At 33.8% G+C, this 24,839-nt stretch overlaps 6 protein-coding genes across 10 annotated transcripts; 3 read left to right on the forward strand and 3 right to left on the reverse strand.

Annotated features, from left to right (window-relative positions):
* The first annotated feature begins 30 nt into the window (after positions 1–30).
* LOC123009343 (thioredoxin-2-like) lies at positions 31–1,053 on the forward strand. The gene is made up of 3 exons (XM_044405573.1): positions 31–193; positions 412–555; positions 609–1,053. The coding sequence occupies exons 1-3, from the start codon at positions 170–172 to the stop codon at positions 756–758; spliced, it is 318 nt and encodes a 105-aa protein (XP_044261508.1). The 5' UTR covers positions 31–169; the 3' UTR covers positions 759–1,053.
* LOC123009339 (myelin regulatory factor) lies at positions 1,035–13,868 on the reverse strand. Of its 3 annotated transcripts, none has more exons than XM_044405567.1 (14): positions 13,682–13,868; positions 9,192–9,887; positions 8,968–9,139; positions 7,087–7,180; positions 6,853–7,031; positions 6,680–6,800; positions 6,484–6,627; positions 6,239–6,429; positions 3,397–3,716; positions 3,219–3,345; positions 2,127–2,635; positions 1,921–2,074; positions 1,660–1,870; positions 1,035–1,604 (listed from the first exon to the last, which is right to left on the reverse strand). In XM_044405567.1, exons 1-14 carry the CDS (start codon positions 13,731–13,733, stop codon positions 1,530–1,532), a joined length of 3,045 nt encoding a protein of 1,014 aa, XP_044261502.1. In that variant the 5' UTR covers positions 13,734–13,868; the 3' UTR covers positions 1,035–1,529. The 3 variants fall into 3 exon arrangements, with proteins under 3 accessions (XP_044261502.1, XP_044261501.1, XP_044261500.1); XM_044405566.1 differs by lacking the exon at positions 13,682–13,868 and adding an exon at positions 11,727–11,918 and having other exon boundaries at positions 6,239–6,426; XM_044405565.1 differs by lacking the exon at positions 13,682–13,868 and adding an exon at positions 11,727–11,918.
* Positions 13,869–14,265: 397 nt separating this feature from the next.
* LOC123008955 lies at positions 14,266–17,459 on the forward strand. 2 transcript variants are annotated; one of them, XM_044405031.1, is made up of 5 exons: positions 14,266–14,637; positions 14,692–15,670; positions 15,726–15,902; positions 15,951–16,043; positions 16,102–17,459. In XM_044405031.1, the coding sequence occupies exons 2-5, from the start codon at positions 14,699–14,701 to the stop codon at positions 16,810–16,812; spliced, it is 1,953 nt and encodes a 650-aa protein (XP_044260966.1). In that variant the 5' UTR covers positions 14,266–14,637; positions 14,692–14,698; the 3' UTR covers positions 16,813–17,459. The 2 variants fall into 2 exon arrangements, with proteins under 2 accessions (XP_044260966.1, XP_044260967.1); XM_044405032.1 differs by having other exon boundaries at positions 14,266–14,511.
* Positions 17,302–19,157, reverse strand: LOC123008956 (transcriptional adapter 3-A). Its single transcript, XM_044405033.1, has 6 exons — positions 18,852–19,157; positions 18,398–18,801; positions 18,174–18,343; positions 18,013–18,116; positions 17,679–17,962; positions 17,302–17,632 (listed from the first exon to the last, which is right to left on the reverse strand). The coding sequence occupies exons 1-6, from the start codon at positions 19,027–19,029 to the stop codon at positions 17,453–17,455; spliced, it is 1,320 nt and encodes a 439-aa protein (XP_044260968.1). The 5' UTR covers positions 19,030–19,157; the 3' UTR covers positions 17,302–17,452.
* A 718-nt stretch (positions 19,158–19,875) lies between these two features.
* On the reverse strand, positions 19,876–21,945 carry LOC123008470. The gene is made up of 4 exons (XM_044404281.1): positions 21,701–21,945; positions 20,684–21,650; positions 20,423–20,632; positions 19,876–20,371 (listed from the first exon to the last, which is right to left on the reverse strand). The coding sequence occupies exons 1-4, from the start codon at positions 21,820–21,822 to the stop codon at positions 20,192–20,194; spliced, it is 1,479 nt and encodes a 492-aa protein (XP_044260216.1). The 5' UTR covers positions 21,823–21,945; the 3' UTR covers positions 19,876–20,191.
* On the forward strand, positions 21,945–24,005 carry LOC123008471 (alpha-tocopherol transfer protein-like). 2 transcript variants are annotated; one of them, XM_044404283.1, is made up of 3 exons: positions 21,945–22,152; positions 23,268–23,343; positions 23,392–24,005. In XM_044404283.1, the coding sequence occupies exons 1-3, from the start codon at positions 22,017–22,019 to the stop codon at positions 23,966–23,968; spliced, it is 789 nt and encodes a 262-aa protein (XP_044260218.1). In that variant the 5' UTR covers positions 21,945–22,016; the 3' UTR covers positions 23,969–24,005. The 2 variants fall into 2 exon arrangements, with proteins under 2 accessions (XP_044260218.1, XP_044260217.1); XM_044404282.1 differs by having other exon boundaries at positions 21,948–22,152; positions 23,184–23,343.
* The last annotated feature ends 834 nt before the right edge of the window (positions 24,006–24,839 follow it).

The following is a 24,839-nucleotide window of genomic DNA, read 5'->3' on the forward strand; positions in this document are numbered from 1 at the left end:
CACCAATCACAATATAGTGTTTGTCACACATGCGCATTTAAATAACATAGTGGCATTGTGTCAAGTCATTTGGTCGAGTGTTGTCGCCCATTTTCAAATCATTCCTTTCTGTTGCCCATTTCGGCGAAAAAAGACCCATCAGCTACCAGAAACCTATCGTAGCCCAAGTATGGTCACTCACATCAACGACAAGGTAAGTCCCATGTGGGCGTGGTCCATTTTCCGGAAACGCAATAGATTTTTTGACAGATTGTGACTTTCGATTAGCCGGAAAATTGAGGTTTTTTTCATAGTGTGCGCCAAAAATTTGCGATAAGTCGCTTGTTTTTTGTCTAGGTTGACAATATACAGGTCACGTGTTCGATTAATACTATCAAGGTCATATACAGAGTGAAAATCTTTTTTTTACAGAACGACCTCGTGTCGAAGCTTACTGATGCCGGCGACCAGCTCGTTGTCATCGATTTTTTCGCCACCTGGTGTGGTCCTTGTAAGATGATTTCACCGAAATTGGAAGAGTTGGCTCAGGAATTCCAAAACGTGCATGTATTTAAGGTAGGCTGTGCTTTGTGGCGTTTGTTTTATATTTTGATTGTCGTTTGTTTCAGGTGGATGTGGATGAATGCGAGGATATTGCTATGGAGTACAATATTTCGTCAATGCCTACTTTTGTTTTCGTCAAGAATAGTCAAACGATCACGCAGTTCAGTGGTGCCAACTATGAGAAGCTTAGACAGTTGGTACTGGAGCATAAGTAGATTGTTTCGTTTTTATGATTATTAATTTTTTTTTTAATTTTGATGTACTTTTAACACAAATATTTGCAAAACCTTGTAATCGAGCATTTTTTGTCCAATTTCTTCAATGCGTAGGTTCTGTTATTTTTTTATATAATTGTATTTAAAGCGTGAATTGTTGTATAGTTTGAGATTCACCAAGTAGCGCCTTAAATAATGTAAAAGCATAAATAAAGAATCGCATGTATTACAAAAAGTCATTAAAATGTATTAAAAAAATGGTGTTTTAAGTCAAAATAAATAAAAAAAAAAACAATTTATTTTACACAATCACAAAAAAATAAAACAATATTGCAATAATACATCATATTTATGCTAAAACTATTTGTTCATTTATATTTTATAACTCTATAAAATAATAAAAAATTGTCTTAATGTCAAACAAGAGAGAGAGAGAAAGAAAATATTTTACAATACGATAAAAGTCTAATCTACACATTATACAATTTATTGGACGGACAAGAAAAATTAAGTACATGATGAGAGTCATAATAATCCACTAAAAACGCTACAATATTTTTTTGGTGCTTTTTCATTATACACACTATCTAGAAAAGTGTTCAAATCTTTCAGATACAGGTACAACTTCTACAACTAGGTGATGCTGTAGTAACATCGAACACTTTGATAAAACAATTAAAAAAATATAATATTTAAAAAAAAAACGTAAATAAATAAATGTCATGCATTTCTTGTTCTTACTTTCCTTTTTTGCTGAGTAGTACGTATCGTTTATTCATCACAGTGCCGGTAGAAATGGAAATTATATTCGATAAATTCATCCGAGTTGCTCAATTTACACGTATTCTAAAAAATATATTGACTCACATTTAATAAAAAATAAGGCCAAACCTACACATACCTGATTGGCGCGACTTGACGCCCTGTACGTCATAATTTTTGACTGAAAGTCGGCCATATTGACTTCAAAAATGACACTTTGAGTACTTATCAACTGACTTGGACTGTGCTCATTGACTTTATGCCTTGTTTGTGGCTTTTCGAATGAACATCCGCGTTCTTTGTAATTGTTATTGCAATATTCGACTTCCTTAATCGTGTCTTGAGTCGATCTGTGAAAAAAAAATTAGAATTTTTTTTTTCGAAAAACACAAAATTTCACCTAAATATGAGATTGATGAACTCGTCTGGCATATATTTCGATATAGGAACGGAATAGGAATAATTGTGAGGTTCAGGCTGAGCTATCAGATATTTATGAGTCAAGGTAGTATTAAAGTTACGACCTTGAACGATAATCAGGAAAATCTGGTCATCTGTGGACAAAAATTGTATAAAATCCAATTGGCTAATACCAAAAACAATCACCTGGCATGTCAAATGAGCTTATCTCGCCTGTCAAATCATAAGCATCACGTTTTTGTCGCTTGTCAATCTCATTAGTCGTCGAGTGAAAGGGCGTGGCTAATTTCGCTTGTTCAAGATTCAACACTGTTCGATTGGTGGATTTGTCACCGTAGATGGAATTTGGAGATTCCGGTGGGGGAATTACCGGTTGGGTTGCTGCGCAACAATAAATCTGACAAAGATGACTACTTTCAAGATCTTGATCTATCGATAGACAATCGGGGGGTCGACCGATGATAGCCGAAGGCCGTTTTGTCAAACTCGGATCTATGGTGATTCGTGTGACATCATCGTCTTTATAATTATTCGTTTTGTGATATTCGGTCGCAGTGTGTCGTGACTGGTGATTTTTCGGCACTTTCATTTGTCTTTTTGTTACGATGGATCGATGGGTTTGTTGGAGGTTTGTATGGGCGAATTGGTTGTGTCGTGATGCTTCCATCAGGTACAGAGTTGTGATAGCGGCCAAACTAAAATGTCAAAAGAAAACATACCAGGTGAATAAAAAGTATGGAACCAAGCGTTTTTTCGTAAACTAAGCACTTTAGGAAAAAATACTTAGTGTAGCGTAAAGTATAATTAAAATGTGACCATTTATCAAGAATAACATTTTTCGAAATTTCTTTTAGTTTTCGAGTTCTGGAAAATTTTTTTTTTAATGGCCACCCACCATGGTAATTTTTTTAATTAAAGATTATGATCTAAAAATGACCTCTAATTAAACAGAATTGTTTTTTAGTCAGTTCGGACAATCTTCGTGATGTGTTCGGAACGCAACTTTAACAATTAATTAAAAAAAAAGTACTGGCTAAAAAACAATTTTATTTAATTAGAGGTCATTTTTAGATCATAATCTTTAATTAAAAAAATTACCATGGTGGGTGGCCATTAAAAAAAAATTTTTTTTCGAGAACTCGAAAACTAAAAAATTTGGAAAAATGTTATTCTTGATAAATGGTCACATTTTAATTGTACTTTACGCTACAGTAATTATTTTTTTCGTAAAGTGCTTAGTTTACTTTTTATTCACCTGGTATGTAGTCAAAAACTCACCAAAATGCCATTATGAGGACCAGAATGACGATAATAATTTGGATAAATTTATTCGAACATAGTTCATCGTCACGGTCACAATGATGTTTAGAACATTTTTGCGAATAGGAATGTTTTAAGCTGCTTACTGTAAAAAAATTGTTAAATTTTGATAGAATTTCAAAAATACGTCACCCACCTGTACTAGTCGATTTGAGACTATCACCACGTTTCAGTTTATTTAATCGACGATTTATTCGTTCCAATTGATCGATTCGAGTTTCCAAATTATCAGTTACTTTACATAATTCCTTGACAGCACCGATATTTTCCATAAAAATACGTTCTTTGTTGACTACCAAAAAATTGTCAATGGATTGGCCGTTTTTCAAGACGAGATCACCAGCCGGTCTGACCGCTTCCGGGAGGATTTTAGCCACCTCTTGGGCTATTACACCGGTATCCGAGTTTTGGGAGTCACGACTTAATTGGGATGCGAAAGATGGCTCATAGTCATACCTTAAGAAAACCGTAATTTTGGAAAAAATGTTAAAACTATCAAAAAATAGGTATTTCAGCTTGATACAAGAGGAGGTCACAAGGGCGGATCCAGGGGGCCAAGACTTGCCACCAAAAGCTTCAATTTTTTATATTTAAATTTTAATATAAAAACCTTATGACCTAAAGTTTTTTAAATAAAAACATTAGAATTCTTTTTAAATCACACTTATTAATACAGTGAGATCAAAAAGTCTGTCTATCAAGCAAGCGTAGAAATTTAAAACGTATGTCTGTGGAAGATAAAATGTCACAATGACAAATGAGAAATGTCAAAATATTTTTTATGTAAATTATTACAGGAAACCGTGGTGAACGATTTTTATGAATAAACACCAACAAAATCTCATTTTAGTTTGTTTTAAGACGTTTCATAAAATAATTCAATTTAATTAGCTCAACGTTTTAATTTTTATAAAATAATTTTTTGACATCTCGATAACATACGAACTGCCATGCAACATACGTCCTCAACTAGGACGCTTACTTGATAGAAAGACTTTTTGATCGCACTGTACAAATCATACATAGTGTAAACTCTAAAACAACCTTTATATTAATAACCTCATTTATTTACTTTCAAAAATAGTGATTTGTGGCATAGTCAGAAGATCAAAGTGATCAATTCCGCAACTGAACGTATGTCTGTTTTTGAACTAACTGCAGGTGAAACGTCAAATAATAACAAGACCGTTCTTTTTTGAGGATAAATCATAAATTTAGTTATCTTTTTGATCATAGGATTTTACCTTTCCACTTGTCATTTTATTTGACATTTCACAGACATACGCACAGGACATACGTTTTTGGATACAAGGACAAATTATCTTGATCTCTCGATACTTCCTTAGTTTTTACTAATTTAAAAAGAAATCAATTGTAATTTTCTTTAGGCCACATCGTAGGTATTTAGTTAAATTAAGTTTATATCTGTTTGAATAATGAACTTTACTAACTCACTAGAACACCTTATACACAGTTTTCAACTTGTTTTAAAATTCTACACTTTTTGGTTTTTGGGTAATGACAGCAGCGGCATTTTTTTTAAATGGAAACCCGTAATTTTTTTAAAGAATTCTATAGACTTGGCCACACCAAAATATTAAATATGTAGACAGTCAAAAGGAAACAAGTTTTTACCTTTGATTTTACGCCCAAAAAGCAAAGGAAATACTTTTTTTTTCTATATCAGATATTAAACTATTTCTTTATAAATTCTTTTGAGTAGATAAAGTAACACTTTAACAGCAAGGGTTAATTTTGCTTTATCTGAAACGAGCAAATCTGTAATTAAAACTTCATTATTCTGACTCAGTGGAAAGAAAAGTTATTTTTTTTTTCTTACTTTTGAACTTGTAATAATAATCTTTCTTTGCTTTTCAAGTCCCATCACATTGGCGATTTCATTTTTTTGACCACGATGTCACTTTGACAATTAATTAATTAATTAATTAATTAAATAATGTTTGTTTTTGTTAAAAATGACTGTTTTTTTAGAAGATGTTTTTTTTGACTTGCCATTTATTAAAATTATCTTTTTTTACAAACATTTTTGTTATTTAGCTAGCTATTTGTTAATAAAATTAAAAGTAAATCACAAAAATTTGTTTGTTAAGGTAATGAAATACATAGGCATGCATTTTTTTCTCTAAAATTTGCTTAGTGTCATTTTGAAAATTATTATTTATAATCACCATTTAATAATCTATACTCGTTGAAGAAATTTGCAGGAAAAGACCGTTTTGAAGAAACGTGTGTCCCCGAGTCCGGACCAACTTCCTAAATAAGGGTCTTATTACCTGCTCCCCAACTAGTTAATCGGAAACCCTATTGCAACAAAGCGCAGTGTGAGCAGAAAGTTAGACTGGTGAATAGTTTTTTCCCCGGGTGTACCTATTACATACAGTTTTCCAAAAAAAAATTATCCAAAAAGTGAAATAATATCAATAAAGATAGAATTTTAAATCAAGTTAAAAATTTTGTATTTTTTTAAAAAGAAAATTGACCTGTTCGAGCATTTTTCCAAAACAAAATTTTCAGTTTTAATAAATAAGACTATTGTACAAAGTGGTTATAAATGATTTTCATCTAGCCAGCTTTGAATTTTACATGTAAAATAAAACATGCCGCTTTACGAAAATAGGGGTACCTACTTGTTTTAACTCAAAATTAAAAAATCGTCCACTTCGAAAATAGACTTTAATTATAAACTTGTTTTCTTCCAAAGTATACATTCTTATCAATTATTATTGAAAATTAGTTGAAACAATAAAAGTTTAATTAACAACCATTTATTATTAATTAATAAGTGACACTAATGACAGAACTAGAGCTTTCAAAAAAGTAGAGCGGCACAAATAAAAAAATTCCAAAGCTGGCTAGATGAAAATCATTTATAACCACTCTGTATAATTTTGCCGCTCACTGGATACCCTCATCATTCTAAAAATTTTTAAATAGCCAATCGATTCGGCTAGACCTACCTGACGACTCTCAGTTTTTGAACGTTTCGTAATTGCTCAGCAGTGTCACATTCGACGATATTTTTCTTTGCTCTTATATCACTTGGTTGAATAATATGTCCGGTCACTTTAATATTCCCGTGAACGACCAATGATTCGTCCGGTCGGTCAGTATTGATGCCGACTTTACCATTATGAAAAATTGAGTCCTCCAACAGAAAATAAGGAAAATGAAAAAATCGTCAAAACGATCAAATTTGACTTACTTGCGTCTGACCTTTTTGCCAACACAATTCGACGTCGCTTTCAAATTGGCCAGGATTTGACGCCCTGACGATTATTTTTTGACTCGCGTGACTTATAACCGGGAAATTACCGTTAGTTGTATGTGCGTGTAGACCTACAACCAACTACAAAAAAAAACAATTTCGAAAAATTTTTATTTCATTTTTTTTTTGAAACCTGAAAATATCGCTGTTCTGGGTTCGGTTTGCCCTTCTTTCGCATGTTATTAGATGTAGTTTCGCTGAAATGTAATCGGCCAACAGTGACCTTCGTCACTTGTGAATTTACAAGTTCGACCCTAAATTCAAACAGTTGATATTTTATGTTAAAAAAAAAGTGTAAAAACGCACAAAACTGGATGAAATGGTTTTTTGCTCCTATCACTTTGACTCTGCTCAACTCGTATCGTTTGAGTTGGACAGTCGTGTTTGACACCATAAAAGTGAAGATGGAAGCTTGAGATCTTTTGGAATCCGTCGGAAGTTTTAACAAATTGTGCGTCACCCAATAATTGGACGTGGCAAGTTATCTAAAAATTAACAAAATTTTTACAATTCGCACAAAAAGATTCCGACGTCCCCTACCTGAAAATGGTTCTTTTTCTGACATACAAACGCATCGTCTGCATTTGAAAAATTGAATCCTTTATCGGCATCGACCCTATAATGCGGTACTGGCCTGAAATAAATCGTGACATTAAAAAACCTATTTTCAGAAAATACAGGGTGTCCCAGAGCTCCGTATTTCTTCGATTACTTTGACAGTAAAGAAGATAATGAAATGCGGTTTCTTTTGGACGATAGGCGTTTATTTTTTCTATGATCCGAAAATATTGTTGTTATTATAGGATGGCGCAATAAAAGTTATATTTTTTCTTATGGAACACCCGGTATATTATGCGCTTATTTGAAAGAGTTTTTAATTCTAACAATATCCATATTAGGTTTCATGGTCTGTTTATCATTTATGGGCAATTTTATGAAAAAAAGTACCATTTTTTGAAAAATCACAACGGCTTTGCTAGAAAGAAAAAGTGAATAAAAACAATTGCAACCATTTTTACTGAGTCTGGTCCTAAATTATTATGGTAGAAATTCAATCAATCTTTTGCATTCAAATGAAACACATTGTATGTTATTATATACTTTATCCTGTAGAGCTTTAATGAGCTTTCTAAAAAACCTAGGGTTTGTACGCCTTTTTAAACCTACAAAAGTTTAAATTATTCTATTTAGCGTTAAAAATCAAGTAGATTTGCGTTACTTCCTCTTCTAAACATTTTTTTCAAAAATGGTACTTTTTTTTCATAAAATTGCCCATAAATGATAAATGGTCCATGATAGACCCGTAAAACCTAATATGGATATTCTTAAAATTAAAAACTTTTTCAAACAAGCGTATAATATACCGGGTGTTCCATAAAAAAATATAACTTTGTTGCGCCACTCTACAGGGTGTTCCGTTTTTATTGTTACAAATTTAAGCAGGTGATATTCAATTCTAAGACAAAAGTTTCCTATAAACATGTATCGAAAAATGCTTGGTAAGGGAGTTACACCCCCTGAAAGGGGGCTAATAGGTTTCTGCTAATATTTGTGAAACCATTTAAGATAAAATTACAAAATTTAGTACACCTAAACGAATTCAAACATCAAATGTCGAAATTTTTAATCAGGGGCGTCCGAAACTGGTGGGGTTTAGGGTAAAAAAATACCCTATCTATTTTGGCTTTAGTTTCTTTAGTTATGCATTGACAGGCAAATTCATTTAATTAATGTTATTATTGTTACTGTAATGTAATGTTAATTAGTTAAGGTTGATTAGAAAATATGAATTTCTTGCTTTTATTATTCTGTAAATTCTGATTTATTTAAATGTTGTATTGGTGTATAACATAAATTTTAAATTAATTTTATTCAAAAACAATAAGTCGTATCGACACAAGAGAGACTTTTCTGTGATAAACTATCGAACTTAAGATTTTGTTGCTGAAAGTACCGAGAAACTAAAGCCAAAATAAATAGAGTATTTTTTTTTTACCTTAAACTCCTCCAGTTTCGTACGCCTGTGATTAAAAATTTTGACATTTGATGTTTCGTTTAGGTGTATAAAGGTTATCATCTGTACCAAATTTTGTAATTTTATCTTAAATGGTTTCTGAAAAATTAGCAAAAACATATTAGCTCCCTTCCAGGGGGTGTAGCTCCCTTACCAAGCATTTTTCGATACATGTTTATAGGAAACTTTTGTCTTAGAATTGAATATCACCTGTTTAAATTTGTAACAATAAAAACGGAACCCCTGTATATAGGAATTACCTATACCTAATGACGAAAAAATTTTTGGACCATAAAAAAATTAATGTCTATCGTTCAAAAAAAATCGCATTTCGTTATCTTCTTTACTATCAAAGTAATCGAAGAAATACGAAGCTCTGGGACACCCTGTATGTAGTAAAAACATACAATTCTGTTAAACTTTGATCGCAGAGTGCGTGCCATTGTGGCTGCTGAAACGGACTAAATCTGATACATTGATACTGTGATTCGGAAAGGCAAGCTTCAGACGATGCATATTCTTCATCTAGTGGCGTTGAAAGGGGGCCAGGGGGGCTCAATTGACTTGTTGAGCAATGTTCTAAAATAAAAATTGTCAAAATTTTTGAAAATTTTGTATACCTAGCAAATACCTGGTTCGCTTTTGACTAAAGGCGAATCTTGTGATAATTTTCTTTTTTTGGGGGCACTTTGCAAATTCGTGTAAACCGTTTGTATGTTGTCCAAATTGGGCTCACATAAATTATTTTCAATAGCAGGGCTATAGCCCAAATGTACCAAATGGTTCTCATCACCTTTATACATCCCTCTATCCGTGAAATTTTGATTCGAATCCCCATTAGTCAACAGAATCTGTCTATTATCTTCAGGGATCATCAATCCCGCATCTTGCATAATCCTGCCATCCTGTAGAATATTCCCGTTTTCGATCAACTGATCCCCGTTTTGCTCGGCTACTACGATGTGTGAGCCCAAAATTAAATTATCGCTTAGCATGGGACCAATTATCGAGCCCGGTTTGTAGATATTGGGACCCAAAGTCGTGTAGAGAGTCTCAGAAGGGTTCATTGAAGGCTCACAGCCTTCTTGAGGGCTATAAGGGTGCTCTGAACTGCTATCAGGAGGGCTTTCGGGCAAAGAATGCCCTGCATTATTTCGTTTGTTTTCGACGATAACATTGAGAAGTTTGCCTGAAGGCGGAGTCGAATTGAGAGATTCGTTGAAATAAGGGTTCGTACTTTGGGAGCCTTCGCTATTTATAAAGTCCTCCAATTGAGAAAAATCAAGGGCTTCGTTATCAATGCCGCTAACAAAGTCCGAACCGCGACCTGAAATAATAAATTTGAATAAATTCACAAAACGTTTAATTGGATCATTTTAGTCTGAAATGAGGGGTCACACTTGGTCATAAAACACATTTTCTAAACTCAAAAAGTTTTAGGTTTGTTAATAAATTTTTGAAAATGCAATGTTGAAAAACCTAAATTCTAGGTTAACCTAACCGCTCCGATCCAATCTCGCCGATTTTAATTATTTTCTTCGTGTAACAAATGACAATCGACTTAACAGAGCATATCAATACCGAAGAAATGCTTTTCTTCATTCGACGAAAAGAAAATCGAAACCGTTACATATTATTATTATTGTCTAGATTTCGATTGACTTTCGCTGGATAATTATTTTTATCATGATCATTAACTGAAGAACATTGAAGCAGAAACGCGAGAAGAAAAAAAAAACGAATCGAGTTGGCGTTGGCACGCGCTTTTGTTCATTGAACGGGAGAAGAATTTACAAGAGAGAAAGAAAAAGAAAAACAGTTTGAGAATCGATTCGGCAACCTGTTATTCGCCAACTAGGATGAAAAATATGAAACGTTGTTGCCAATAACAACGACGATAAACAATCAAGTGTGCTATCGACTAAACAAACCACCACCGATGATGACTATCGAAATCTTAAAATGAACGAGAATTCAAAATTATTATAAACTTGGCATTGAACGCGATATAAAAATAAATCAAAAAAAAAAATAATAATTAGGTCTAATGAAAAGTACAAACAGATATATGACGTCACAATTGGACAATATTTGATTATTTTTACGCTAATGGATGAATAAGATGTTTTCATATAGTTAGCTGAGCTAAAACAAATGAAAACGTATACGAAACATTTGACAAACCCCAAAAAATTATCAACTTTTCGATTACATATTTTTGATTTAAGAAAGAGTATCTATCAAAAAATATTAATTTTACAAAAGAGAAATGAAAATAATTCCATGAAATAATTTACTGAAAAATATTTTGTATGTAGGTATATCAATTTGAGATACAATTTAGCAAAATTTTACCATAGAAATTTAGAATATGTCAAAATTGAGATTGAAATGTGGCGTTTCAAATTTGATTTTTTAAACAATCAAAAATAAAAATGTATAATGTAATAAAGATTTGGTCTAAAATTGAAGAGTAGTCTTTCAAAATGCAGTTTGTCCATGTTTTTATGAATTGAGATAAGGTTTTTAAAGTTTTTTTTTTTGTAAAATGCCTTGCCTAAGTACTCCATCTGTAAAATTAGTGTCCAATTTGTACATATTTTTTCACATTTATTGTCAATGATATAAAAAATTAAATTTCTTAAAACACAGTTTTTGTTCTCTCCCGCAAAAATGCAAATTTGGATAAACTGCTTTTTGAAAGTCTGCGCCTCAATTGTCAATTGAAATAAGAATGTCAAAATTCATAAATATTTGATTTTTTTCGATACAAAAGCAAAGAAAAATGATAAAAATTGTTTTCGAATCTATAATAATTCGCTAAAATATAATTTTCCAAAAACAATTAAAAAAACTGCCAAATGTAATATTTTGTAAAAATAAAACAATCAAATGTTCTATTGATTAAACAAATCAAATACAAGTACAATTTTAAGAAAATCTTACCTACCTATAGTAAAAATATCACAAACAAATAAAAGTGTCAAAAAAGTAGAAATTCGTCGCGTCACCTTCGCTCAGTTACTTACGTTGTTCTTTCATTTTTTTCTTCGTCTTTCACTACAGACACGATTAATTAAAATTTAACATTAAAAAAGCCTCAAACAAAAGAAAGTTGCAAAAAACAGATGAAAGTTGAAATGTGAAATTTTGCGAAAAAATATACCTGGCCCACTACGATGTCTGTTCTCTCTGCGATCGTCCATATCCCAAAATTCCATAATTTCAATCACTAACACATATCCCAAAGAAAAAACAAACAAACGAAAATGTTCTTTCGGAGAGAGAAAAAGTCACACAAATCCCTCAATCATGTCATTTTTCGCACTCCTTTATTAGTAGGCGTATATAGAAAACAAAACACACAACAATCTGTTGCAACGATAACTGGATTATTTAATAAAATATTTAAAGAGTTAAACGATATTTAACCCCCCACTCGTTGCTTGGCAACATAGGGGGGAAGGAGCAGTGCGAAATCGAAAATTTCCAAATTGGATTGGAAAGGGCGGAGCTTCGTCGACAGACAGACCAATAGTAAAGACGCGCAAAAATCGATCGATGCGCTGATTGGTCATCGTGGTGGGGAATGGACGGCCGACGAAATAGCGAAGATGGAGGATTTTTGCAAAAAAGGCCTACTTGATTTTTGGGATAATGTAGGGATCGCGTGTAAATGCTCGTTGACAACTACGTTTGGTCGATACGGAAGTCGAGATAGACGAGGGGAAGGCGGTGGGACACTAATTTGATCATTTTCATCAAGTATCAAGTGTCCACGGCCACCTTATATTGCTGGGTAGTTATTTGCAAAAATTTGATATTTCTTTAATAAGAAACGTCAAAATCAGGGTTTTATTTAGCATTCTTTCAAATTTGAATAAAATTTCACAAATTCAAAAAAAAATCCAAAAATTCAAGAGGCGATTATTTTATGGTGAAAATGACTTTATAGTGTAATTTAGCACGGGCTAAAACTCCCTATAGTTTTTAGTTTTCTTGGAATAAAGCGACAAATAAATAAATTTTTCCAAAATTTGCTTATTTTGACTTATGGTTGTTTTTTTGGTTTTAACACAATAAAAATTTCACCAATTGTTCGGTTTGAAATATTTTTTGAGATTTTGATTTAGTAAATATGACAAACCCAATAAAAAAAAACTAGAAAGATTGTATTTTTTGTTTAATTTATTTGACTGAAATTTTCTTTTCAAGGCACAAATTCGAATTTCAAGTTATTTTGCCCTTCCCCCCTTAAAACTTTTTGTTATAACTCCAACAAAAATTACAGGATTTTGATCAAATTTTCAGACAAACTGCCTCAAGGCTTTGTCTACCAATCCCTCAATTTTGAACTATTTCACTTGACTGGAATAATTTTTTTTTGAAAATTTTTCACTTTTGTTGCGATCACCAAAAAGGGGGATCGAAAAATTCCTCACCTGCCAAGGGTGTGTTTGATACCCTTATTAAATCGTCGATAAACGCACAAGCTGCGTTCACGCATCAACGACCCGAGAAATTATATCGATACTTTAATTTTGAACGCAGAAACAAAACATAGTTGTGACGTCACGAAATATCACAATAATAAATGTTCTGTTTTTGGTTCTTATCAACAAGCGTGATTAATTACAGAAAAAATAAAAAGTAGACAACCAATAATGACACCTGAATTAAAATGATGTACAAATTAATTTAAACCATGTACTTTATTTTGTACATTTTAACATGAATTAATATTTTTTTGGAGATTACATAACATCAACAATAAATTAAAGTTATGTATTTAAAAACAAGAGCCATATAATATAGGCAACCAGTTACACATTCGAATTATTTTTTGCTTCAATTTCTTACAATTCTTTATAAAAATAAGTAAATTGATATTCTATCCAAAAAATTTTTCGTATTTTTCGTCTAAAATAGCCACAACCCCTCACCCACCTGTCGCTTCTTCCGGTGCAAATTCACAATTTCCGGTCAAGGGACTCCCCGAATGACCCTCTTTATTATATCAACAATAGCCGTCTTCCCCTCAATTACCAATTTATTCAATTTAATTCAAGTTAATTCGAATACAATGGCTACTATGAGCCCCCTAAGCCCCCCTACACTCACCTAAAATCGCTTGTAAGGCCAAATCGGCCGATAACGTGTCCATTTCTTGCATGATATTTCATCAAAAGTCGATCATTTTCACGGCTTTGGCGAGTTTTTCGCGACTTTCACATCACTTGAAGAAAATTCAAACGATTTTCGAGAAGAGTATGTGTCAAAAAGAAGACACGTTCTTTGACATTTAACAGGTGGCCATAACAAGTAGCTGTGCAACCAATCAAAAGCCGAGCTTAGTGACTTAAGTCATATGGAGGCTTCTGATTGGTCGAATCGTAAAGATGATACAAATAAAGTAAACCAGTTGATTCTTATTTTATTATTATTTTGCGAGGAACAAAGACAATCTATTGCAATAAAATTATTTGAATTATAATTGATACAAATTCGAAGAAAATGAGGGTTAAAATTAACGAATTAGGTCTCTACTTGTTTTGTATTTGTCGATGGTCACAGATGTCGCTCTTTCGATTTCATTCACAAAACAGCTGAATCGATCGTTCACAGCCGGCTCGAAATTCACACAACTCATTTCAATACATTGTTAAATGTCAGAATTTTGTGATTTTAGGTCCGAGCTTTGTATTAGTTTGACCTACACACAGCTGTTTACGATCTTTGCAATAATGGCCGACGAGTCTTGCCCTAGTCGTGTTTTAAAAATGTTTCGAAAGAATTTCAATTTTTTCCCTATTTAAACGTGACAAAAATCAAGTGTACCATGACTGTAACAACGTAAAAACAACCAACAATTGATATGACTCCCCTATTTCTAACCAAAAGAGAAAACTCCAATATAAACAAGTGTTAATTTAACTACCGGGAACTTCAATGTGAGTCATTAAAAATATTAAAATCGATTCAAAGGGGTGGGTTTCACTGACCCAATTCCACCAATAATTCCCAATTATTTATTTTTTGTGAAAAAAAAACGGTTTTGGGGATTTTTATAATCGGTGGTTGGTATTAACATAACCTTAAAAAAATTTAAATTTATTAATTTTTTTTTTCAGGTGAAAAATGGACGAAGCTTCGAATCAAGTGAAAAAAGAACGTAATTTCCCAACTTTGGAACTAACCCCAACAGGGGTGTCACCTCAACCGAGTCTCGAAATCCAATCCCCGAAAACCCCCACTTTATCCCGGAAACTCAAAGCTGTGAGTCTTGATTCGGATCCCCCGAAACAATCAACGAGTCTCGACGTATCTCGGGATGTATTCTCCATGCCCAATACCCCCAAAAGACAAGTCAAACACAAGCTCTCTTGTGAATTCGATGATGGGAACCATAAGACATCTCTAACGCCGAATTTCAGCTCAAATTTGAAAAAATTCGCATCGAATAATAGTATTTCAGGGTCGCAGACTTTGAAGACACTTCCGGAAATCATGACATTGCAAGATTTTTCTGATAGTAGAACTGAACCGGTCAGAGTGAAGACAAAAGGACTATTGGAACGCCGAGGCTCCAATGCGAGTCTCACCATCGATTTGGGTTCAAACTCGAGCATTTCGGAAAAGACATCTTTCACGAGACTCAATTCGGCCAAAAGCGTCTCAAATTTGAATCTTTCGACGTTTGGAGACAAGTGCGCTTGCGCAATCATCAAATCGGAAAGACGCAAATCGCAGGAGGCCTGTGGAAATTGCATAATATACGAATCAGTTCCTAGCAAAGCCAATGGTTGCAAAACGAACAAATGTGGGGCTATTGTTAAGCGTTGTAATTGTTCTTTGATTAAATGTCGACGGAAATCGCTCTCAAACGAGAATCTCTATGTGCCCCCTTGTGGTTTCTGTCAAAAGGGGGCTTACAAAGACTGTACCACCAAGCATTGCAAAGGTTATAGAAAAGCCTACTATCCAAGACAACCCGATTTGGACTCGTCACAACTCCTTTCTGAAGATTTCAAAATGCATCTTGAAAACGTCCAGTATTTGCAAACTGCCGGGAGTGTACTTTCCATTAGTGACCTGAAGATGGCGTGTGAGGTATAAAACCCCATTTTGTATTACTTAAATGTGTTATTTTGTGTTATTTTTACAGGTGTCACGAGTACCAAAACTGCACTCGGAATTTTGGGAAGTGCCTCTGAATTTACAAGAAAAGTGCTACGTGTCTGGTAGTCAGAGTCGTAATCGGTACAAGGGCGTATTACCCAATGAACATAGTCGGGTTCATTTACCCGGACCTCAAAGTTATATTCACGCCAACTATATCAAGGTAATCGATTAGATTCGTTCAAATTCGTGTAAAATCGTTTTTTTCCAGGGTCCGGATTACACCGAAACAGCTTACATCGCAACTCAAGGTCCGATGACACACACCTGTCAAGATTTCTGGGATATGGTATGGCACACTAATGTAAGTATAACTCCTACTATTTTTGATCACGTGACTCAATTTCTCGATCTTTGATTAGTGCGTTCGCATCGTAATGTTGACCGGTTTGATCGAAAAGGGGCGGAGCAAATGCGAATTGTACTTTCCATTGGGCAAGAAGGACCAATCAGCGGCCAAATCCTTTTATTATGTTAAAACGACACGCGAACGCGATAAATTCACCTTTGACCATACCAATCAACAAACCGAAGAAGAAATATTTAAATTCGAGGAATTAAATCAAGTCGACTATGGCTCCTACACTATCAAATACATCAAAGAAGAGAATCTTGATGAATGTGTCATTCGCCATCTTGAAATTACATACCGTGACAAAAACGAATCACGTTTGATTTGCCATTATTGGTTCCCCAATTGGCAGGATCATAAAATGGCCAATCCGGAGCAACTTCTCAAGATGGCTTTGCATTTGCTCAATGACAATAAGAAAAACGAAATGTCGGTTAAAACCGAAAAACCGAAATTAAAACCGACACGACGCGAACGCCGACGATCAAGTGACAGCGGACCGAAAGTTCCGCCTATTGTTGTTCATTGTAGCGCTGGGATTGGTCGAACTGGTTGTTTTCTTGCAATCTTGAACGGTATTCAACAGTTGAAAACTAATCTCAATGTTGATGTTTTGGCCATTTTGTGCTCGTTGAGATTGAATCGAGGCGGAATGGTACAAACAGCCGAACAATACGAATTGATACATCGCGTATTGAATCTCTTTGTTGATACAATGTAAAACAAAATCAAAATTTTGAGCGACATTTCCACTATTTCTTGTCGTCGGCTAGGTTAGTGACGTTTCGAGCGTCAACGTACTTCTTCAGGACACATAAAATCCATGATAATCATTTGTATAGAATGTAAATGTGATAATTTCTAGATCTAAGCGAATTCTGTGTACATATTTTTTGTTGTTGTTCTGTTGCGTCATATTTATTACGAAATTGATTTTACGATTGTTTTTTTTTTATATAAATATTTAGGGAAAAATCGATTTTAGCCGTTGGTAGTATTCATGTTTTAGCAATATATATTTTTTTGTTCTTTAGGTTAAGTTCATCTCATCGCACAATTGTGATTGTCAGGTTGGCACTATTGACTCATTCGTTTCATACCATTGGTGCCAATTTGAATATTCAAAAGAGTGATTTTTTACCAACCAAATGAAACGAAAAGCATTTTTTGATGAATATCTAACCTCTCCCAGTACAAATTAATTTGTCGGTGTTTTTTAATTATTTAATTAGGAGTGTTAATTAGACAAAGGTTGTGCACAGCACAATCGAGAAAAGAAACACAACTCTAAACACCAAATATCAGACTAATTTGTAAATTAATGTGTCAAAAAAAAATTATATAAAACTTAAATTGGTTTTTTAATCGTGCAATGCCGACATAGCCTTTTGAAGCTTAAATTGAGTCTCCAAAAGGGCTTGTGTTTTAGCCTCGAATTCTTTCAAGCTTTTTGTAAACGCCGCTTTATCAAAATCCTCATCCTTGGCTTGTTGAATTTGCTTCTGTTTGGTCATAAGTACTTTATTATAAACCTCCAAAACCTGAAATTTTACAATGATGATAAATCGAGATAAACAAACGACAAACCTCGCCGTCAACTGCATCCATAGCCGCTTTGATTTCTTGCCGTTTTAAATCTTTGACAACTATACATTTCAATCGTTTCAATTCCTCCACATTATACTCATTAACAGCTGTCAATTCTTGTTGACACTTTTTAATTTCTTGTAAAATCTCATCATCAGGTATTGTTTTTGACAAATCTTCAACACTTAATAATCCTTGTTCGACTAAATCCTTTTTGAGGCGACGATCCATACAAATGGCAGCACGTGGACCACCAGTCGACTTGATTATATTCAAATCAGACGCTTTAAAAAAATTTAAGTAAGTTTCAAGTTGGATTTGTTAACTTTATTACGTTTAAGTTTTCCAGTCACGCCTGGAAATGATGTCATCACTTTCTCCTCGATAAGGGCGGCCAATAAGCGTTGAGTTTTTGGATTTGAAAATGTGTCAACCATTCTATTGAGTTGATTTTCAATTTTTTTTTTTTAAATATTGCACACACACAATACTTACGCACTCAAACCGTTCTTTTTTAAGTCAAGTCCGACGGTTTTCGTGGTGAGGCCTAATTCTTGCTCAACTCCTGTCGCATTGTCGGACCATTCGTTGGCGTAATATTCACCCAATTCGGGGATTTTTACATCAATTTCTTGCGAACATTCCTCTATCAATTTGTCTAGGAACTAAAAAAGATTTTTGTTAAGAAAAATTGGAAAAAATACGATAAATCAATGAACCGTAGCGTGTGAATTCGTAACGGGAGCACAGTAGGGCTCCACCGTGGCCCAAAACTTGTCCGAAGTATCATTTTTCGGTAAATTAATTTTGGGCATTTCATGTCTCAGGGGCACATCCCCTATAATACTGTTTACTGGAAGTGGATAATGCCGTTTCAGGGGACGCGCACCATTTTTCAAATCCCGATATTTCACTTTATCATCGGGCCTTTTCCGTTTAAACCCTCCTTTATCATAAGACTTGCCCTTCTTGTCCCTTTTTTCCTCAACTCGATCAATAGACTCAATTTCACCCCTCAAAAATCGGTTTCGAACCGCACACGTCGATATTAACTTCTCAAGGTCGAGTTGAAGTTGATCTAAGTCATCCATGTTAACTCCATCGTCTTCCGTGCGCCCCAAAACTAGTAAGTAAAATTAGTGAATTATTAAAATTGAGGTTAGGATTGATTACTGGATGAATAGCGAGGCAGAAGCTTTGTGTTATCAGATTGACGGATTAAGGGTACAGCAGTTATAAAGTTTGCGGTTTCTAGAGTGGTGGAATCGTGCCGAGAGGACGAAGGGGCCTCTTTCGCTTTGCCCCCACGAAGAGAACTTTTCTGCATCATCTGGCGCTTAGAATTGTTCATCACAAATCTTAACAAGAATAAAGCATGTAATGTTGACCAAAACGGTCATTGAGACGAATTTTGATCAATTTTCAATGAATTTGTTTGTTGACGCCTAAAACCCGTAACACACAGTGATGCCAGATGAGATTAAGCGCTTGTCCCTAGATTGTAGCTTCTAAATTCCCTAAACTACTTAAAAAATTAAAAATCTACTATTTCATAGGCCTATTTTGTTGAGGTAATATAATATAAATACAACATAGAATTGTGTTAATTCCAAACAACAAAAAATCAATAAATAATATAACAATAAATTAAAATGAATTTTACTAAAGAAATAAAAAAATAAAATACAAGTCAATTAAAACAAATTCAAATAAACGTGTATATTTAGATACCTACTTAATTTTTATTTATACTTATAAATTATGGGATTTCATTAATTTTAAGTATTCGTCTAAAACATTAAATGAACTGCAATAATTAGTAAACTTGGCAACGCGAAAAACGCAAACGGCTTTTAGTGCACTTCCTACCTTGTTTTTTTTTTTATCTTTACACATGTAACTACAGAAAATACATTTTGGTTTCCGCGTTACTATGTGCTAAACTCATATACAAATTCGCTAACTTGGCAAAGTTACAATAATCATATTAAAATTTTTTGTAATTTTTGAAACTGTGCCAGCAGAGTGAACAAAATTGAGATTTTCAATGAAAATATAAAAAATCTCTAGATTATTAAGAAAAATTAAAAAATCCTTTTTTCCCTTTTTGTTAGAAAAATCCCTAGAACTAGGGAAAAATTCCTTAATCTGGCATCACTGGTAACACAAACACTAAAATTGACATTTGACATTAAAGGAAACTATAATTTTGTTCAAAATAAGAAAACACGTCTTATTCAAATATGGAGTATTATTTTATTTATTAAAAACGTGTCTTAATAAACTAATAAAGAATAAATCTCTAAAGAAAATATTTTCCTTTGGTTGGAATGCAGGAAACTGTATTCTATCTACTGTCGGGTGCATGCCGAGGGAGTAACTCGGTAAACTTCGGTACGTTTATGAAGTTACCCAAAATTGTGACATTGAAACAGAAAAAAAATAAAGCGTTTTATTTAGCATATTAAGATTTAATTTTTTTTGAAATTGTCAGCCCTGTTCCGAAAACCCCCCTATTCATTTCTAATTTCCAAGGGCGGACAATCAAAATGTCGTATATTCCTCGGCATGACCATATCATGTTGCCATTTTGCCACCTCTTTCATGTAATTACAAACCGCCGCAATTAAATTTTCTGGGACTCTGGGGCCAATTCCGGGTACAGCGTCCACAAACACATCTTCATATTCAACCTGAAATCAAAATAATGAAAAAAAAAACACTCTTGCGTCTTAGATTTTCACCTCTGGTGGTTTTTCCTTTTCGGAAGGTTCACTTGTCGACGTTTCGTCGCTTTTAAGTGACTCGTTAGTGAATATTTCGCTGTCTATTCGTGTTTCAAAATGTTGAGGAGCAGCCATTTGAGACTCGGTGAGGCCTGCTTCTGCTAAAATGCTTGCTTTAAATTTCTCAACTTCGTCATCGCTTTCACCCATCATCGCTTCTTGTAACGACTAAAAAACCAATTAATTCGGGGAAAACCCCTAAATAAGAGAAGGAATTACCCGAAGTCTTTCCAAATCTTCCATAAGATATTTGTCTTGCTTCAAATCTTCCTCATCTTTCTTCAAAGATTCATTCGGTTCTGATGACATTCTCGTACTCTTCGAAACAAGGTCGTCTTCGACGGGAAATTGTGGACTTTTCTCATCCTCGGCCAACTGTTCTGAAAATTTCTTCTCCGAAACCATTGATTCTTTCCGTTCTTCCGGTTCTTCCACTGCACTTTCTTTGACTTCAGTATCGCTTTTTTCTTCTTTAACTTCTTCCGCTTCTTCAAATTCACCTTCAGCCCGAATTTTCATCAATAATTTCATGTAATTATCCGGATCTTGACTTGTAACACTCGGACATGAAACAACCGACCCCTCATCATCTCTCTTCGTTTCTTTTTCACTTTTTTCGGTCATTTCTGACATAATTTCGCTCATTAAATCCGTTTCTTGTTCTTCTTCTTGCGGTTTTTCTCCGGAATCTTTCGCAATTTTTTCGCGAAACAATTCAAGAAACTTATCCAAAAAGAAGTAATTTTTTAATGTTTGAGGCAACGAGGCATCAATTCGGGCTAGAAAGTTGTACAAATCAAGAAAAATCGTAAGAGGAATCATCGCAGAGCCCCCTTCTGGTTCTTCTGTCAATATTTCACAAATGAGAATCATTGTTTGAGTGAGATTATCGGTGAGATGTGCCGCACAAAGAGCAAGGAAACGCAACCAAGGGACGGCTTGATTGTCATCGAAGCCCCCCAAGACTAAAATTTGGATCAGGTTGGGGTGTTGAAGACAAGCCCCGATCCATCTATCCCATAAGGTTTTAAACGTGACGGTTTGATGACCGACCATTTGGTATAAAAGGGCGCGAAGCCAGCCTGGAGTAAGACCATGGTGATCCCGTGGGATGGGGTACTCAAGTCGAGGTTTCACCGGTGGCGGAATATTTAAAGACAAGCACCGAAAGTACGTTGTAGACCATCTAAAAGGCGACTTAGTGATGTTATTGATTTAGAAATGGTACAAACTCACTTCAAAAGATCGTTGGGTTGTGTCCTTATCGCGGCTTTAGCAAACTGCCGCAAAAGGTAGGGAAAAGTCGGTGGAATACAGATTTGTTGAGAACAATACATATCAGCCCCCATTTCGGGCATTTTGACACAACTTTGTTGCTATCATAAGGTTGCTATAGGGATATCGATCAAAATTAGGAAATTTCAAATGTGCAAAGATATAAAAACAAGTCGGAGACCTTGCCACAATTTGAATAAATGATTGAAAACTTGTTTTGGAGTCCGTAGTTTGGGTTTCAATGTCGCGCGAGTGGTTTTGAAAGTGAGTGTGAGAGATGTTGCTACGTCAACCAACACCGGAACAAAGAATTCATACGAAAAAAATTTTAAAAGAAGATGAAAATGTTGAGAAACACTTGGAGGAAATTAAAGAGTGGCTGAGGGAACAACCTCATCTTCCAGATTCTTGGGGTAATAGCAATTGTATAGGCAACCAATAATACAATCTATAATGTGTGTCTGGCCATTTATTATTTATTTTGTTCTTTCTGAACCATTATCGAAATTTCAAACGTTTAACAAACGTTTTTATTTATTTTACAAGCACAACATGATTATCTTAAATATATACATATTTTCTACTTCCTATATCTTTTCTCTCTCTCTCTCTCTTTTTATTATCAAATATAAAAACTGGTTTTTACGTTGTATTTGTCTTTGAGGAAAAAAACAAACTAATTGTTAAAATTGTTGTCTCGTGGTTTTTCATTGAATTTTAATTCAATTTATTATTATGTTTTAAATTAGTTACCTACCAAGTTTGGTTAATTTCAAAATATGTTGGAAAAATGACAAAAAACTTCCTTAACAAACCAATTTACTACATACTTTTAAGTATAAAAAGTAATCGAATAACAATCTAATTATATTATAAATTCAATTTAAATTTAAAAAAAATATAGCTTTAAAAAATATTAAAAATGAGTTAAGGGTATTTGAAGTTTCCTAAACGTAACCTTACATTTTGGCGGTTTGTTAATTATTTTTCCAATTATGAATACACCAAAGGAAAGACCTAACCTTTCTCTTTCATATGCCCAAATACGATCTCAAAATAATTAAAAATTGTAGAGTTATCAATTTTTAAATAGGAAGATTCAAATCCAAAAAAATTTAAAAAGGTCTAAATATCTCGAAAACGGTTAAACTTAGGCATAGGGAAGGCTAATAAAAATTCTCTCAAAATCACTTGAGTAATCCAAAAACGCAATAAAAAACACAACTTTCTATTTAAAATAACGAAGTTGATATCCACTTCCGGTGTACTAGGAAGTGCCGCCATCTTGAAAATATTTTCATTGAGTAGAACCTGACCGATTATGGATATAAACAAAATTTTAGATAAATATTATTGTTAGAACTCCCAATATTTCCAATGTGGGGTTTAGCCGGAACACCCTGTATAGTAAAAAAAAACACGAATATGTACATCTGTTTTTCAGACGATAACCGTCTTCTCACATTTTTGCGTGGTTGCCGCTTCTGTCTTCCCACTTGTAAGAAAAAACTCGAAATGTACTTTACAGTGCGTGCCACAATGCCTGAACTCTTCTCCAATCGCAACGTTGCAAATACCGGAATCCGAGAAGTCCTCGAAGTTTTGTAAATGTCCAAAATTATGTAATTCCCCCAATTAACGTGTTTTTTTAGAGATGCTGCCGTCCTCCCTCATCTCACTCCTGATTTTAGTCGCGTAACAATCGCCAAAGCCGCCCGTCAACATTTTGACACCCCAACACCTTCAGAATTCTTCAAATTGGTTTTTATGATCGGCGATCTTCGTCTCGACATGGAAGAATTAGGAGTGCCTTACGATGTGTATATTTTAGACGCGGGATTTCCCTGGTTCGGCCATTTTCTCAAAGTGTCGCCATTTTTGTTCCGGAAGGTTTTTATTTGTATACAGGAAGCCTATCCGGTAGTAATTAAACAAGTGCACATTGTCAACGCCAACTCGTTTATTGATTTTGCAATAAATACGATTAAGCCATTTTTGAATGAAACTCTGAGGAATTGCATTTATGTGCATCGAAACGTTGAGAGTTTGTACGACTATGTCCCTAGGGATATTTTACCGGAAGAATATGGTGGCGGTGGAGGTAAACTAACAGAATTGAAACAATCATGGATAAGGGAATTGGAAAAATCAACTACATGGTTTGAACAACAGGAAAATATAAAAGCTTTAATTAAACCCACTAGTTTTTGGAATTTTTTCAATTTGTGATGTATGCAACTAAATATACAATAAAGAATTTAGTTTATCTCGTGTTTTACAAAAGGCTAAAGGTCGCAAATGAAACGAAAGTTTCATTTAATTGTAAATTATCAAACTTATGGCTTGTAGAAATGTTGGATTTTTTTTTCTAATCTACAAACAATGAATGTTTATTGCTGTGTGACAAAGTTTTGCAATTACGCTGTTATAAAGATAATTGCCGCTTCAAAATCCATTAAAATAAGTAAAACGTTTCCTGCATAATGAATTGTACAATTATCGTGCTTAAATTGCTTCAAACAACTGTTATCGAAGATAGCTCAGAAATTGTCACAATCAAGTGGCTTGGCTATGGCAAAAAATAGCACAAATTGTTTAAAAACAAAAACTACCTATACAATTGTACGTAACACAAATTTTAAATTAAAAATACCAGTAATAATTAAACATCTTTAAAATTCAGTTATTATTCTCTTTATTTTTAGTTACTGTTTCTTTTTCTTGTCTTCTTCGACTTTTTCAAATCTTCCAACTAAAAAATATTTTAAAATTTGGTGTAGAAAAAAAAAATCTTAATTTTCAATATGGTTCTGGATTGTGGGCAGCGTTTATATTAAATGCCCAATCAAACTTCAATCAATGGGTGGTATTTGAAAAATAGTGTGTTGAGCAAACAAAAATTTTCCCTTAAAAACGCACAAGATATAAAAATTTCTAATTCAGTTTTATTTATTTTTCTCGTAATAAGGCGTCAAAAATTTGTAATTGCTTCATTGTTTGTCATAGAGTTTGAATGATTTTGAGGCCAAATTTCACTTTGGGTAAATAGGAATTACGTGTCGTTTCGACGAATCTTCAACCATATTTGTGTGACACACTT

The sequence above is a fragment of the Tribolium madens genome, unplaced genomic scaffold (genome assembly GCF_015345945.1).
Source record: "Tribolium madens isolate multiple individuals breed KSU strain unplaced genomic scaffold, Tmad_KSU_1.1 Scaffold_71;HRSCAF=194;Tcas5.2_LG6, whole genome shotgun sequence".
NCBI classification, from domain to species: domain Eukaryota; kingdom Metazoa; phylum Arthropoda; class Insecta; order Coleoptera; family Tenebrionidae; genus Tribolium; species Tribolium madens.

Bases quoted from the DNA above. Each gene is read 5' to 3' on its own strand.
- LOC123008470 (XM_044404281.1), bottom strand. From the start codon at position 21,822: ATGCCCGAAATGGGGGCTGATATGTATTGTTCTCAACAAATCTGTATT. The intron at 21,651-21,700 runs GTGAGTTTGTAC...GTCGCCTTTTAG, and splicing joins CAACCCAACGATCTTTTGAA to ATGGTCTACAACGTACTTTC. The intron at 20,372-20,422 runs GTGAAAATCTAA...TTTTGATTTCAG, and splicing joins AAAAGGAAAAACCACCAGAG to GTTGAATATGAAGATGTGTT.
- LOC123008956 (XM_044405033.1), bottom strand. From the start codon at position 19,029: ATGAACAATTCTAAGCGCCAGATGATGCAGAAAAGTTCTCTTCGTGGG. The intron at 18,344-18,397 runs GTTCATTGATTT...AATCTTTTTTAG, and splicing joins TTACGAATTCACACGCTACG to TTCCTAGACAAATTGATAGA. The intron at 17,963-18,012 runs GTAATAAAGTTA...ATTTTTTTAAAG, and splicing joins CGTGACTGGAAAACTTAAAC to CGTCTGATTTGAATATAATC.
- LOC123008955 (XM_044405031.1), top strand. From the start codon at position 14,699: ATGGACGAAGCTTCGAATCAAGTGAAAAAAGAACGTAATTTCCCAACT. The intron at 15,671-15,725 runs GTATAAAACCCC...TTATTTTTACAG, and splicing joins ACCTGAAGATGGCGTGTGAG to GTGTCACGAGTACCAAAACT. The intron at 16,044-16,101 runs GTAAGTATAACT...ATCTTTGATTAG, and splicing joins ATATGGTATGGCACACTAAT to TGCGTTCGCATCGTAATGTT.
- LOC123008471 (XM_044404282.1), top strand. From the start codon at position 22,017: ATGTTGCTACGTCAACCAACACCGGAACAAAGAATTCATACGAAAAAA. The intron at 22,153-23,183 runs GTAATAGCAATT...TCTGTTTTTCAG, and splicing joins TCATCTTCCAGATTCTTGGG to ACGATAACCGTCTTCTCACA. The intron at 23,344-23,391 runs GTAAATGTCCAA...GTGTTTTTTTAG, and splicing joins CGAGAAGTCCTCGAAGTTTT to AGATGCTGCCGTCCTCCCTC.
- LOC123009339 (XM_044405565.1), bottom strand. From the start codon at position 11,781: ATGGAATTTTGGGATATGGACGATCGCAGAGAGAACAGACATCGTAGT. The intron at 7,032-7,086 runs GTAGGGGACGTC...GTTAATTTTTAG, and splicing joins AGAAAAAGAACCATTTTCAG to ATAACTTGCCACGTCCAATT. The intron at 6,430-6,483 runs GTAAGTCAAATT...TATTTTCTGTTG, and splicing joins GGCAAAAAGGTCAGACGCAA to GAGGACTCAATTTTTCATAA.
- LOC123009343 (XM_044405573.1), top strand. From the start codon at position 170: ATGGTCACTCACATCAACGACAAG. The intron at 194-411 runs GTAAGTCCCATG...TTTTTTTTACAG, and splicing joins TCACTCACATCAACGACAAG to AACGACCTCGTGTCGAAGCT. The intron at 556-608 runs GTAGGCTGTGCT...CGTTTGTTTCAG, and splicing joins AAAACGTGCATGTATTTAAG to GTGGATGTGGATGAATGCGA.